The sequence below is a fragment of the Arachis ipaensis genome, chromosome B10, assembly GCF_000816755.2.
Source record: "Arachis ipaensis cultivar K30076 chromosome B10, Araip1.1, whole genome shotgun sequence".
NCBI classification, from domain to species: domain Eukaryota; kingdom Viridiplantae; phylum Streptophyta; class Magnoliopsida; order Fabales; family Fabaceae; genus Arachis; species Arachis ipaensis.
The window spans coordinates 9,466,059-9,479,940 of record NC_029794.2 but is presented as its reverse complement, the minus strand read 5'-3'; the positions used below and the strand labels follow the sequence as shown (position 1 = coordinate 9,479,940).

At 34.1% G+C, this 13,882-nt stretch overlaps 4 protein-coding genes and 1 non-coding gene across 8 annotated transcripts in view; all 5 read right to left on the bottom strand.

Moving 5' to 3' along the window:
* LOC107620086 (proline-rich receptor-like protein kinase PERK2) overlaps nt 1-1,816 on the bottom strand; it is a 3,365-nt gene extending 1,549 nt beyond the window's left edge. The window contains exon 1 of the mRNA XM_016322305.2: nt 1,476-1,816. Within this exon, the coding sequence (XP_016177791.1) occupies nt 1,476-1,745 (270 nt within the window). The 5' untranslated portion in view covers nt 1,746-1,816. The remainder of the gene's footprint in view (nt 1-1,475) is intronic.
* Nucleotides 1,983-2,054, bottom strand: TRNAD-GUC. Its single transcript has one exon. It is a non-coding gene; the product is annotated as a tRNA-Asp (tRNA).
* Nucleotides 3,639-4,275, bottom strand: LOC107622903 (RNA-binding protein 12). The gene has a single exon (XM_016324976.2). The coding sequence runs from the start codon at nt 4,193-4,195 to the stop codon at nt 3,860-3,862; it is 336 nt and encodes a 111-aa protein (XP_016180462.1). The 5' UTR covers nt 4,196-4,275; the 3' UTR covers nt 3,639-3,859.
* LOC107624054 (beta carbonic anhydrase 5, chloroplastic) lies at nt 5,612-9,014 on the bottom strand. Of its 4 annotated transcripts, none has more exons than XM_021114260.1 (10): nt 8,904-9,014; nt 8,738-8,790; nt 8,577-8,664; nt 7,664-7,822; nt 7,513-7,561; nt 7,265-7,378; nt 7,084-7,137; nt 6,814-6,896; nt 6,610-6,712; nt 5,612-6,114 (listed from the first exon to the last, which is right to left on the bottom strand). In XM_021114260.1, exons 4-10 carry the CDS (start codon nt 7,789-7,791, stop codon nt 5,914-5,916), a joined length of 732 nt encoding a protein of 243 aa, XP_020969919.1. In that variant the 5' UTR covers nt 7,792-7,822; nt 8,577-8,664; nt 8,738-8,790; nt 8,904-9,014; the 3' UTR covers nt 5,612-5,913. The 4 variants fall into 4 exon arrangements, with proteins under 4 accessions (XP_020969919.1, XP_016181982.1, XP_020969918.1 ...); XM_016326496.2 differs by having other exon boundaries at nt 8,900-8,937; XM_021114259.1 differs by lacking the exon at nt 8,904-9,014 and having other exon boundaries at nt 8,577-8,647; nt 8,738-8,881.
* Nucleotides 11,658-13,876, bottom strand: LOC107623843. The gene has a single exon (XM_016326233.2). The coding sequence runs from the start codon at nt 13,828-13,830 to the stop codon at nt 11,878-11,880; it is 1,953 nt and encodes a 650-aa protein (XP_016181719.1). The 5' UTR covers nt 13,831-13,876; the 3' UTR covers nt 11,658-11,877.

Below are 13,882 nucleotides of genomic sequence, written 5' to 3'. Positions count from 1 at the left end.
GAAATTTTATTATACAATAAAGTTTTATATATATATAAATAAATCGATATCAATTCATCCACCATATTAAGAGTTAATTGTAATTACTTACGGTGTTAAAAGAAGGGTGTAAACATTTTATGATTTTAACCTTTTCACCATATTCATGCTGTTTATCAGGGATGCATAAATCCAACATGAATACAAGGTATATTTAATAAAATTATTAAATATAAATTAATTTTAACTCCTATTAGTACATTGAATTAAAAATAACATATAAAAATGTACTTGTATTTATTAAATTTTAATAACATATAAAAATTAATGATTTTTTAAATATTTTTTTTATAATAGGAGTACATTTTTATATACTTTAAATACTTTGTATAAAAATGTACTTGTATTTATCATACAAAAATAAAGTGTTGTGCCAATATAATAACATTATAACATTTTAAATTAATTTTTTTTCTAGGATTTTAGATTAAAAGCAGCACATGAAAAAGTATTATTGGTATTTTAAAGCTAACTTAATTAAGAAAGATAGAACTGTATTTTTTAGGATTTTATGTACATAATTAGGCTAATTTTTTTTAATATTGATCAAAATGTGTGTTACACTATATTATTTGGTTTCAAGTAAGTTTTACTCTACTATATTTTTTTTTTACTTTTTAAAAGACACAAATCTAAAAAATTTATAAATTAAGTTAAAAGAAAATATCATTGACGTTTTATAAAATTTTGTAGATTTGTGTCTTTTGAATTATAAAATTTTATAAAACGTCAATGATATTTTCTTTTAAATTAATTTATAAAATTTTTTAGATTTGTGTCTTCTGAAAAGTAAAAAAAAAGAAATTATAATAGAGTAAAACTTACATGAAACCAAATAACATAGTGTAACACACATCTTTGATCAATATTAAAAAAAATTAGCCTAATTATGTACATAAAATCCTAAAAAATACAGTTCTATCTTTTTTAATTAAATTAGCTTTAAAATACCAATAATGCTTTTTCATGTGCTGCTTTTAATATAAAATCCTAGAAAAAAATTGATTTAAAATGTTATAATGTAAGTGTAAGATTTTATTAGTTTGTTATATATAATTTGCAAAATAATGTATTAAACACGCTAACGAGTTATAACCCAAATGATACTGTCTCTCTATATTCATTTAGTAGTCGTGGATTCAAGTTTCACATCTAACTTTGAAAAAAAAAAAAAGAGTGTTAAACACAAGATGAATAATATTTATTATAAAGGATGATATATTCTAAACAATAGGTCTCCAAATACAATAATCCATATGTGCATACAACAGAAAAGACTCAAGAAAATTAAACAAATAAAGTGAAAGGTAAAAATGACATAAAATGACGAGTACAATAACTCATTAAGTAGTGAACAATGCAACTAATAAGAACATGAGAAGGTATATATAATATAGCCCTTATAATAATCATCATATTCATATTTTCAACTTTCAAGGGGTGGTGGTAGAAGGTGGTGGGGAGAAGAAGGGGAAAGTGATTGGAATAGTCGTTGGGATTGGGAAAGAAGGAATGTTGGGCAGTGTTGGCTTTGGAAGTGGAAGCTGTGGCAATGGTGGAAATGGTGGCAATGTTATTGGCTTTGGAAGTGTAGGCACACTTGTTGCTTGCATAAGATGCCGTGCTCCTACGCCACTCTTCATGCCTGAGAATGAAACAATAGCAACCAAAATTGCCATCATGAACCAACTCTGGTAAGAGCCCATTATTGCAGATCCTTTAATTGGATGCAAAATTTAACAAGCTTTCAATTTGGTTTTGATAGATATTATTATCATCAATTGGGACCTTTTTATAGATAAGGCTTTTTAATTAATTTGTGGGAAACATGTTTAGAGATTTGGTTTTGTTAGTTAACCTTCCTTGGACTTGGATAGTGTAGCGTTGCAAATTCTAAATTAGGACAACCAACCTCTTTTTGCTGCAAAAAAAAATACATGGAACGCCGTTGCCGGGGATCGAACCCGGGTCACCCGCGTGACAGGCGGGAATACTCACCACTATACTACAACGACTTTGGTGTTAAAATGACTATGAATTTATAATTAATTTCTAGTCCAGAACTAATGTTTTCTTCCTATTAGCAGCAAGTAGTAACAACTTGTAGAGGCCTGGTATTTTTATTATTTTTATTTTGTATATTTTTAAAAAAATAAAGATACATAAAAGAAAATGTATACATTGAAGTGATTTGCATCATGATTTTGTGGGGTTATAGTTGAATCTTGATAAGTTGACAAGGCATTATATACCTTGTACACGAAATGTATTGCTTCTGTAATATCTCAGCAAAGGCCGATTACTCAAATAATTGAACCATCAAACTCCATACGAGGTATAATGTCATATTTGGAGACGAATTTACTGAGAGAGAGGGTGCTCTATGTAACCACTAGAACTAGATAAGGTAAGTTTTGTCCCTTTATGGCCAACTAGTACAAAAAATATAGAGTAAATTATTGTTTTTGTCCTAACGTTTGGGGTAAATCTATTTGTGTCTCTAACGTTTAAATCGTCCTATTTGTATCCCTAACGTTTTTAAAAGTGATTCAATGTTATCCTGCCGTCAATTACACATCATGAGCGCTATAGTTTGAGTTTTAAAAATCTCTTCTTGAAGTTAGAATATAAATGTCTGGGATAGAATCAATGATCTACTCCAAAAAGTAGCTCATCAAATGTTGAAACTAATTCCTACAACATTTACATAATTCACTTTTCTATGGACATAATTGAATCTAAATACAAATAGTGGGTATAATATTAAAATCGAATACATCCAAGTGAGATCTAATTGAGAATCATTGAAAAATATAATCTAATTTATTAGTATAATTGATAGTAGGATAACATTGAATCACTTTTATAAACGTTAAGGATACAAGTAGGACGATTTAAACGTTAGGGACACAAATAGGACTTACCCCAAACGTTGGAGACAAAAACGATACTTTACTCAAAAATATATGTGGCTCTTGATTTCTAAAGGGTTAAAGTAGGTATAGGTCAAAAATTTTTTCATGCCCAACCTTTTATTGCATACAAAATCCTCCCTAAGCTTTAAAACCAAGTTTTAAAATTGTCCTTTTTACTTAAATCTTAAAATTTTGAATCTAATTACCTATAACAAAAAAAATTATAAAATAAAAAAAATAATAAGAAAAAGAGTGTTTTTGCTCCTACAAAAGGAAAAGAGAAGAATAGGAAGGGGGAAGGAAAGAAGAAAAAGAAGTTGTCCACGATCCACTTCTGTCTCTGCTTTCGCCGCCAGTTCCGTACGATTTTGGTCCCTAAGGTAAGAACAATTTAAAAACCAAGTTAAATAATTTGAATTGTCTTGTTTATATATGTCACAAAAGATTTCATGCCTTGAAATAATTGTTGAATTAATAAATTTAACGAAACTTATAATATTCACTCATGCAAATTGGCTTCCTAATTTTTTTTGAGATATAAAATATTCATCATCCAACTATATAAAAAGGTAATAAACTACTAAGTTGGGTTTGGTTTATTGGTACTTTAAACTTGAGTAACAATGGATGAGGATATAGATATGGAGTAAAGTAAACAATACCATGTAGTATCTAAGAATTCAATAACATGCTAAAAAATGAAGATAACTTGTTATTTAAGGACACACACAGTTACAAAAGGAATCCACAAGAGAGGCACGTAGAGTTACACACAAACAATATTATAAACAATACATAGATAGTACATGCAGTGGAAGAGTAGAAAGCAGAACCCAAATTTAGATGCAGGAAACTTAACCACTAAGTTACAAGTTCAAGAGCAAAGAATACAAGTTTTAGTTCTTTCATGGAGTAGTGGTTGGAATGGCCTTAGGAATTGCAGGAATAGGCACAGGCAGTGAAGGGAGACTAGGCAGTGAAGGAAGAAGAACAGCAGGCACAGGTGGAATTGGCAGTTCCGGAATTGGCACACCTGAAACTGGCACATCAAGCTTTGGGAGCGGAGGCAGCAGTGATGGCACCACCGGCAGAGGCGGCAGCTCCGGCAGAGGCGGCAGCTCGAGTTTCTTAGTGCCATGCACTTTGGGAGCATTACGTGCCTCTGCAATGTCAGTGATCATTAGTGAGAAAGAAAGGAGCAGAATTGGTAGAAGGAGTGATGAGAAAGTGAAAGAAGCCATGTTTCTAGTCTATTCAAATGGTTGTTATGGAATATATGCTTTTGTAGCAGTAATGTTTTTGTGAATTGGGATGTTATAGCATGGCCTTTATATAGACAGGTTGTGAAACTTGTGACCCATGTGGACAGCTTGCTACTCAGGATAAGTTGCTACTGTCACTAATTCAGCTGCTTAATAATGATAATGATATATGTCATAAGGGAATTTTTTCTTAGCACTAGATATTTCAGGTGGAGATATAAGAGATGGATTAACAGTCGTAAGAGAGAAGTAGCGCCTATTTTTGAAAAGATGGTAGAATCTCGTCTCAGATAGTTTGAAAATGTAAAAAAAAAGAACAAGAAAGCATCCAGTTAGGAAGGTAGGCAAAAGACAAAAGATAGAAAAAGACCTAAGAAAACCATATATGAAATGGTCAAAAGAAATCTATATGTAAACAGTCTCACTGTAGACATGATACATAATAGGATTCAATATCATCGTTTGAATTATGTAATCTGTTCTGCATAGGTTAAAGTTTTGTTGTTGTAGTTATTTCAGTCATTTATATCTATTGTTTTAGAAAATTTAAAACATTTAAGCACTTTCTTAATTTTAATGCACGATCTTAAAGGACTAATATTGTAGAATGGATATAGTATATATCAATTATGATTCAACATAAGTCTAATGAGATGCTGAATCTGCTGGAAAATTCAACTTGCAGTGATTCTAGGACTAATTTTCCTTGTGCATGGCTTCTTCTGATGCTAGATGTAGCAAATTCCTACTAATATTTTCCAAGGGTTCTAGTATTTGGTTATTGCAGGATATCAATAATTGATTAATGCAATCATTATATGATAAAATCATTCAACAAAACAATTCCAGTAGAGCTCTTAGCTGTCTGACACTGGTTTTTGTTTTTACTATTGGTGATGAGATGAAATATTGTCTTGTTTAAGGCCCAAATCCACAGAATCCGTCTGGTATGGAACAAACCACATGAACATGGTAAGGCTAGTTGTCCTGTTATGGGGACAAGTGTAAAACAATATGTGGTTTATGAAAAAAGTTATCTTGATAGACATTTTAAACCTTTGTAGAGCCACTTGTAAATCAGCCTATTAGCTTTTTCTCTGGCATACTGAGGATTATGTTCATCAACTACGTATATATTTTATGGAATTTCATTCATAATTGGTGAAACCAATAATCAAGGTGTAGTAGTAGTTCATATAAATGTCATTCCTGTTCATCTGCTTATTGCAACTTGAATGTCATATTAAATTATTTGAATACTTGGAAGAATGGAACCATGAAAGGAGAAATGTTATTTTTTGTAAGTAACTTTTACATAAAAACTATAGCCACATACTGCCATCCACCATCATGTGGATGAGGTATTTTTAAATAACATTGCACATTTTTTTTTTAACAACAAATATAAGCATATAACTTCTTAGGAATTTAGCTTCAACAGACAGCAATGTGTGAATAAGAAAAATTCCATCACTGCTTCACATGGCCAAGGCTGATAATGACTTTATTTAGAATGCACAGATAAACTTTCACGTGATTTGCAATGGTCCATGGGTCTCTTATAAGTTCTAACTACTTAAAATACAATATTTTATGAATTGTAATCAAATGCATAGCCTATGCTTTTAAATTGCTAATAATACAAACTCAAGACAATAAATAAGAATACATTCCACAGGGAAAATAGGTGTAAAATCTCAGCACCACAATACTTTGTGTTTAGCAGCAATTCTGCCATCTTCCTCCAGTTTGGTTCCCTGGTAATCCAATGTCCATTTCTCAAATGAACATTTAATGAAGTCATAATAGCCACCATGAACATAAAGTTTTCCATTGGCCACCTTTTCTTCTATCCATGGATAAGTTAGTAGGTTCACTAAGGAGTGATTAATTGATTCCTGTACAAAAATCACTTAAAACATTAAAATTTGAAGTCACTCAATATAATCAATTTGTAAATAGATTTAACATTTCATCAATCCTATATGTAATTGGGATCAAATGAAACATGAAAGGACAGTATTGGACACATTCAATTTGAAAAGCAAGAAGACAATATAAAATTATAAATAGAAACACTCATTCTGTGTTGTGAAATGCAGTTTCATTTTCATGGAGATAAAATCTGATAGGTGTCTCATTTCATGACATGCCTCCAAGTTAGCAACTCCCCAATACCCCCAATTTTCCATTTAAATTCGAAAGACAAAAGAATACATCAAAACTTGTATATTCAAAATCATATTAAGAAAGTTACAGATAAGGCCTCAAGATTATTTTTCTCTAAATACAATAGGCACTCCCTTCTCAGTGCAACATACTATTTTAGAACCATTCAAATTATTCAACATTTTGAAATCTCAACAGCCAAATGGGACAACAAAAAATATCACCTTTTCACAATGCCTGCACTTGTCATCAAAGCTGAGGGTGGAAGCTGCAGCCTCAGTTTTCTTTCTTGCATTCTTCCCAACAATAACCCAATTGTGTATAAAGCTAATAGAAAAATAAAGAATGTTGAACTTAGTAATGTATAGTACATTTTAATCAAAAGAAGTAATATATGAGAGCCAACAACTAAAATCAAGCAATCCAACCTTCCATTGGCATCGTCTTCCATACTCATAAGAGCTCGTATACCTCCACAGCAGCTGTGGCCAATGACTAAGATGTTTTCAACCTGCAATAATGAAAATTATTCTGCTCAACTCTTAATCTTTCCAATAAAAGTTGCAATTATCATAAGATCAAGATCAACCATTATTTTAATCAAAATGATTTTCAACTTTAGATACATGAATACTTGCCCAAACTAAAAAGTGAATAAGATTAGGAATTCCTAGAGTAGGGAACAAAATGATGCTTACTTGAAGAGTGTTTACAGCAAACTCTAATGCAGCATTTACTTCTGAGGGTCCACTCTGCACAAGGGAAAAGGAATTAGAGAGGCAAGTATGTTATCTCTTTTCATTCTTTCAACTATAAGTCTATAACAAAATGGTAAATGAACACACCCAAATATATTGAACAGAGTGTGATAGTAGATACCTCAAAGGTGGGAACCAAATTAGCAACATTGCGAATCACGAATGCTTCTCCTGGTTGAAATCCCAAAATATTCGAGGGGCAAACCCTGGAATCTGCACAGGCAATAACCATGAACTGTTCCGGAAATTGTTAGTCAAGAATACTTATGTTTAGCTAAGGCTTTAGTGTTGGGAGAGGAGAGAAATGCTGTAAAAGGAATAAGAAACAAACTCGGCAAAATGAAAGATAGACAAGGGAAGAACAATTACCTTTGGTGCTTGAGCCTTAGCAAGATTTTCAAACTGTTCAACATTTTCACTGACAGAAAACAGAAATCAACATTAAGTAAGTTTCTTCCTTTTGTTAGGCATCAGAAACGAACATGACTGAGTTAGAGTGTGGCCTTTTTCTGATACTTACATATATTTACTCTTAAAACTTAAAAATCTATTTTTCAGAATATCAAATATATCACATCTGTCTTCAGCTTTAGATAAGGTCTCTAGCTTGCTTTTATTAAGTTGTTGTGTAAATCCTGGAGACCCCATAGAAGCCTTTAAAGCAAAACCTTGACTTCTCCTGCAAACATTAGAGCAAGACGTATGAAATCACATGGAAAAAAGGAAGACAAAACAAAGTTTCATTGGCTTTCATGACAATAACATTGACTTAGTAAGTATGTTGTTCTTAGTTCAAATAAGTAGCTACAAAAACACAGCAAATCAGTCTAGTATAGATTTAACTACCATAACTGTGATTCCCAAATATCAAATATCAGCCTATAGAATAGTGTGATTAGATAAGTTATGAAACAAGAAAAGATTGAAATATTCAACCAACCAAAATGAAATGGCCAGAGATTAGAATACTAGTATAGATTTAGCTACCATGACTGCGATTGCCAATGATCAAATATCAGCCTATAGAATAGTGTGGTTAGATAATTTATGAAACAAGAAAAGATTGAAATATTCAAGTAACCAAAATGAAATGGCCAGAGATTAGAATACTTGTATGTTCAATGTTCAGGGGAGAGTCAAACCGCATAACCATATCCATACTTTTTTTTTCCTTTGAATCAATCAAGACCTAAATACTTCTATGATAAAACTTGGATGTAAATTCTTTTTCCTTTTTGGTTTAGAAGAAAACTAGAAATCCAAACAATAAAAAATGCTCAACCGAATGATCCTAAATGAGTCCTTCATTTCCTAACATGTTCTTCAAGTAATTATTTGTCATACTATATAACATGAAAATTTTCACAAGACTAGAAAATAAAGTAAGCAAATCTAACATAGGTAAAAACAGAGGTTAGTTAATGATCACTAACCTTAAAGCTGGCAAAATTCTCAAATGTGGCTGCTCAAAAATTTTCCCTGTTTTGCGAGCACCGCCAAAGATCTGCTACATCAGATTCACTGAACAATGATTAGCTGATTCACAAGTACAACAACAAAACTAATAGACATGTGCAAGAAAAGAGAATAGTACCGGTGACGTGGCAGGCTCAACACAGCAATTGGAAGAAGAAGAAGGAGGAGGAGCTGCCATTGAAGAAAGAGAGAACAAAAACAAATAGAAATATGAAAAATCAAAATAATTAGGAATGGGAAACTGAATAAAACAGTCACTGGTTGGAAGTTAGGACCGTACTTACTATTATTAAAAATGAGTAGGTAAAGTTGGTTACATGTTTTCTCCAACAAAGACGGAGAAACCAAGGTTCTTAAGTAACCATAACAAAATACTTTTTATTTTTATTTTTTTTGTATTATTTTAATTATATGCACAGTTGCCTGTGAAGTGTGCACCACCACTTCTCCATGATTCCTTCCAATGAAAAAGTTGTAAACTTTTTTTGACTTTCTTTATTCCCCCAAAACCCTCCTTTTTGTTCATTTGGCGTTTTCCGCTTTTGCATGCGCCAGTAAAACTATGGAAACTTCTGGATACTCAAATGGATTCAACTATAAAATATTTTAACTAAAATAGAAAATTCATGTTAAAAATACTTACAATTAAGTTTTTCAAAATATATATATAAAGAGTTTCAAAAATTTCTATTTAAAGTAATTTTAACAAGTACTAATTGCTACGGAAGATTCTATTTTATTTGGCGAAAATGTACACTACATAAAAGGAATTAAAACCTGGTGGCAGATCTGAGGCCAAATACGTGTAAAGGAAAAAAGGAAAGGCAGTAATAAAGCATTTTGTACACGCTTCATTTTGAAATATGCTATGGGATCTACAACTGTACTCTTTGAAATTAGCTATAATCATGGTGTTGTTGACCACCTTTAAATTTAAATTATTATTTGAATGTTTTTAATCAGAGCATCATTAATTCATTACATTATATTTGTTCTTTGATTCTTCCCCTTTTTTCGTTTTTTTCTCTAGCACAAAAAAATAGTCTAATTTCTTTTTCTAACAGAACCCAAATTCTTGAGGTTATAGTTTGCGTTAACAACTATACCAACATCATCGTTGTTACTGAAAACAAGTTTATGATTGTGTACAAAATGTACTATAAAAAGGAATGCTTGAATATGTTGTTAATCCCTAATTCCATATAAATATAAACCATTTCAAATTTTAATTCTTCTTTTTCACATAATCGAAAAAGTTGAATTTCATTAATGAAAAGTTTTGTTTGCGAAGAAGCTAAATTTCATTAATCAAAGTTTTGTACAAGAGAGTAATTTCAACAATATAACAATGCACTACAGATTAAAATTTATGAAGCAAGCATGCTCGTAGAATGGTCATGTTTTGTTAGAAATTATGTATAGACTCAATACCAAAAAGAAAACTATGGACTAAAAACATTGGACCACGCTCACCCAAAAACTAGTACCCTATCATACACCCGGGAAACATCTTAATGGGCCCAATTTAAGTAAAAAAATGTTCTCGATCCAATGGGCCCAATTTAAGTAAAAAATGTTCTCGATCCAAGAGCTCAATCCAAACTTGGCAGGTTAGGTTGAGTGAAAAAGAGAAGGTAGACCCACAGCAGGGAAGTCAAACCCAAAAAAGAAAATAAAAGCAACAGACAATGGTTAATTTTGTGGTTTAATTCCTCTATTAATCCATGTAATTTCACTAAATTTTTAGTCAGTTACTTATGCTTTGTTTCTTTTAATTAGATCTCTACATTTTTTTTAGTTTTATAATTAAATTTTTTTTAGTATAAAAAATATTAAAATTAACTGAATATTTCTTCAAACAAATTGAAAATATTCATACTTAAAAATCTAAATAAATCTTTAATCACATATACTTTGAAAAAAATATTCTATTAATTTTAACATTTTTGATACAAATAAGACCTAATTACAAAATTACAAACAATATAAAGACTCAATTAAAAAAAATAAAAACCTAATTAAAAAATTAATAAAACTATAACTATAAAAACTAATAAAATAATTAAATTAATTTTTATATTTTTTAAAATTATAAAAGAAACTAAAATCGAAGGGTCTAATTATTGTACCTAAGATTTTTTTTTTTTTTATTTTGTTCGAAACAGAAATTGGAAAGCCTGGTTTCTGTACCTTAAATTTTAAATAGTGCCAAAATTGAAATTAAAAATCAGAATTTTAAAAAACATCATTGTCAACCCAATTATAAAAATAGGTGGTGACATGTAGCAGCACATGACATTTGACATATGTAGAATTCTTCGCAATTTATCAGTATCACAACTTCACATGATCAAAAATCAAAACAGGAAAGACAATACACAGTAGCACTTGGCAGAGCTTAATATATAAACCAATATCATCTTCATCGAAACGTAGATACTATAAACAATTCTTATGAGGTTGTGAGAGGTACTAACCAAAACCAACCTGGTGGGATGTAAAAAATTAACCTGACAGAAAACCTATATGTACAGGACCAGATACTACAAAGATTTACAAGAGAGGTGTAATCAAGCCTATTTGTGAAGGAGAATACAATAACAGTCAAAAGGAGAATACAAGCAGCTAGCAGCCCCTTATGAAAGATGAAAGACTCCACCAGTATAAACACGTAAACATTAATATAACTCCACCAAACACATATCTTAATGGACCCATTGGCTAGCTAGAGAGAAAATAAAAAATTACAGACAAATTAGGATGAAATGAAAGAAGACTAAACACAAATCAATTTTCACGATGTGATTAACATGATAATCAAGTTTCGAGAGAGAACAACGAGTTTCTCTCTATGTTGTAGGATGGACAACTTGAAAGAATAAAGCTCAAACACCAAATGAAACACTTAGATACATTAAGGATTCGTGTTGCTCACAGCCATGGTTAGTACTTAGTATGCCAACATACCAGAAATTATTGTCATGTATAAAGCTTAAATTCAACTCCAAACTTTCATGGATATGTGAGGAGTGTGAGAATAAACTAAAATCCAATGAGCATTATATGCTTCCCAAAAAAACATGCAGAATCTACACAAAATTAAGTCATCCTCCTCAAACAGGTCAAAACAAAAATAAGGAGGTATTGCTGAAGTTATTATAAGACTAACATAACCAGAATTCACAAAAGTTCAGCATGAGTACCAACCATACCAAAAGTCTACAATAATAACTAAACAAAAAAAAAGTCACTGAAAGACTAATGACCCTTAACCTTATCATCTGCAACAGCATTGAGAATAGGCAAGCTGCTCAAGAACTCATCAAGCCCTTCAAAAAACCCAATCCCTTCAATGTTATCCTCCGCATTACCCGTCCCACCTGCATTCGCCCTATCGCGTACTCCATGGCCAGTCTCCTCCACATCATTACTAAACTCCACATTCAGATCCAACTTCCCCAAATTACCAGCACCCCTCCTCCTCAAACTTGCCAATGCAGCTTTCTTGCCAGATTCTAGCCTAGCTGCAATGGGCACTGCTGCAGAGCCAGCACCAACAGCCTCACCATTTTCCACACCAGCATTGCCAGCACGGTTACGAACCCCTCTCCTAGGCCTCTCCACTGGTGTGCTTGCATTGCCACCAGCAGTGGTGGCAGAACTCTTCCTATTCCTTCTTCTTCTTCTTCTTTTCCTCCCCACCTTCTTATTCGCATTAATATTCCTCCAATCATCATCATCAGAATCATCTTCCGTGGTATCGGAATGCTCGACAAACGCGGCGGCAGCCTCATCATCATAGTAAGCCCAAGGCCCTCTCAGATGTCTCCATCTGTCAGCACCTTTGAGAGGACAAGGAACCAAAGCAGAGAAAGGGTTCCATTGAGAAGCAGAACCACTTATATCCTTGAAATCACCAGAAAACCCTAGCGGCATAAAACCCCAACTGCAGAAGGACATGAACCCGTCTTTCCCGGTCAACTCCGGCGGCGACCTCACCGCCAACGCATGGAAAGGCCTCCGGCAGCTCTGGCACAGCAAGGTACACTCCTCGTACACCTTCGGATACTCAAACAAACCGTAACAGTAAGGGCACGCAGTCCAGAAAGCTCCGTTCAACTCGGTTTCAATCGACTCAGTAGCCCTAGCCGGCCGAGTTGGCTCAGTCAGCTGAGTCACATTGTCCTGACTCGGCCTCTCCTCCTCTTCCTCCTCCTCAACCACCACAACCCTGGGAGCTTCCGTCGATATAGCGTTCTTACTCAGTGAAAACAGTTGCTGCTGCTGTTGCTGTTGCCGTTGCAGTTGCAGTTTCGCCTGTTCTTGTTGTTGCCGTTTCCATTGCTCGTGCTCTTGTTGTTGCCGTTGAAGTTGCAGCGCTTGTTCTTGTTCTCGCCGTTTCTGTTGCTCTTGCTCTTGCTCTTGTTGTTGCCTTTGCCGTTCCTCCTTTTGTTGTTGCCTTTGCCGTTCCTCCTCTTGTTGTTGCCGTTGCCGTTCCTCCTCTTGTTGTTGCCTTCGCCGTTCCTCCTCTTGTTGTTGCCTTTGCCGTTCCTCCTCTTGTTGTTGTTGCTGCTGCTGCTGACGCTGTCGCTGCTGCTGATTCTGGTTGATGAGGTGGTTCTGATTCTGATTCGGATTCTGGTGGAGGAAGTGGTTCTGGTTCTGGTTCAAGTCGTGGCTTTGATTATGATTGTTTTGGTGGTTGTTGAGATTATGCCTCTGCTGCAAGATTGGAAAAGCTTGAGGGACGATAGGAACAGGGGCGGGTTGGGGCGGAGGAGGCGGAGGAGGAGGAGGAGGTTCGGTAAGGAGCCTGAGGTCGTTATCGAAGATTGCTTTCTTGGAAGGGTTTGAGAGTACGGACCATGCGTCGTTGACGAGGGAGAAGGCGTAGGCGGAGAACGCGAAAGGGTTGCGGTGTGGATCAAGAATGGCAGCGAGACGGCGGTACTGGGCGGCGATGTAGTCGAGATTATGTGAGTAGCGAATAACCTGGAGAATGCTGTACCAGTCAACGAGGTCGTTGATCCTGGCCTCGCCGGCCACGAGGGTGTCGATTACGGTGAGAAGTAGCTCCGTGACTTCAAAGCGTGGGTCACACTCGCGGGCCCTGATGGCAAATGACCGAGCTCCATGCAGGTCACGTGCACTCAGGAGCTTGTTGGCCGTGTACAGCCACCGCTCCGCTTCCGCCCTATTCCCCCCTTCCATTGATTTGATTTCTCTTTCTCCAAAACACTCTCACTCTCACTGTCTCACACTC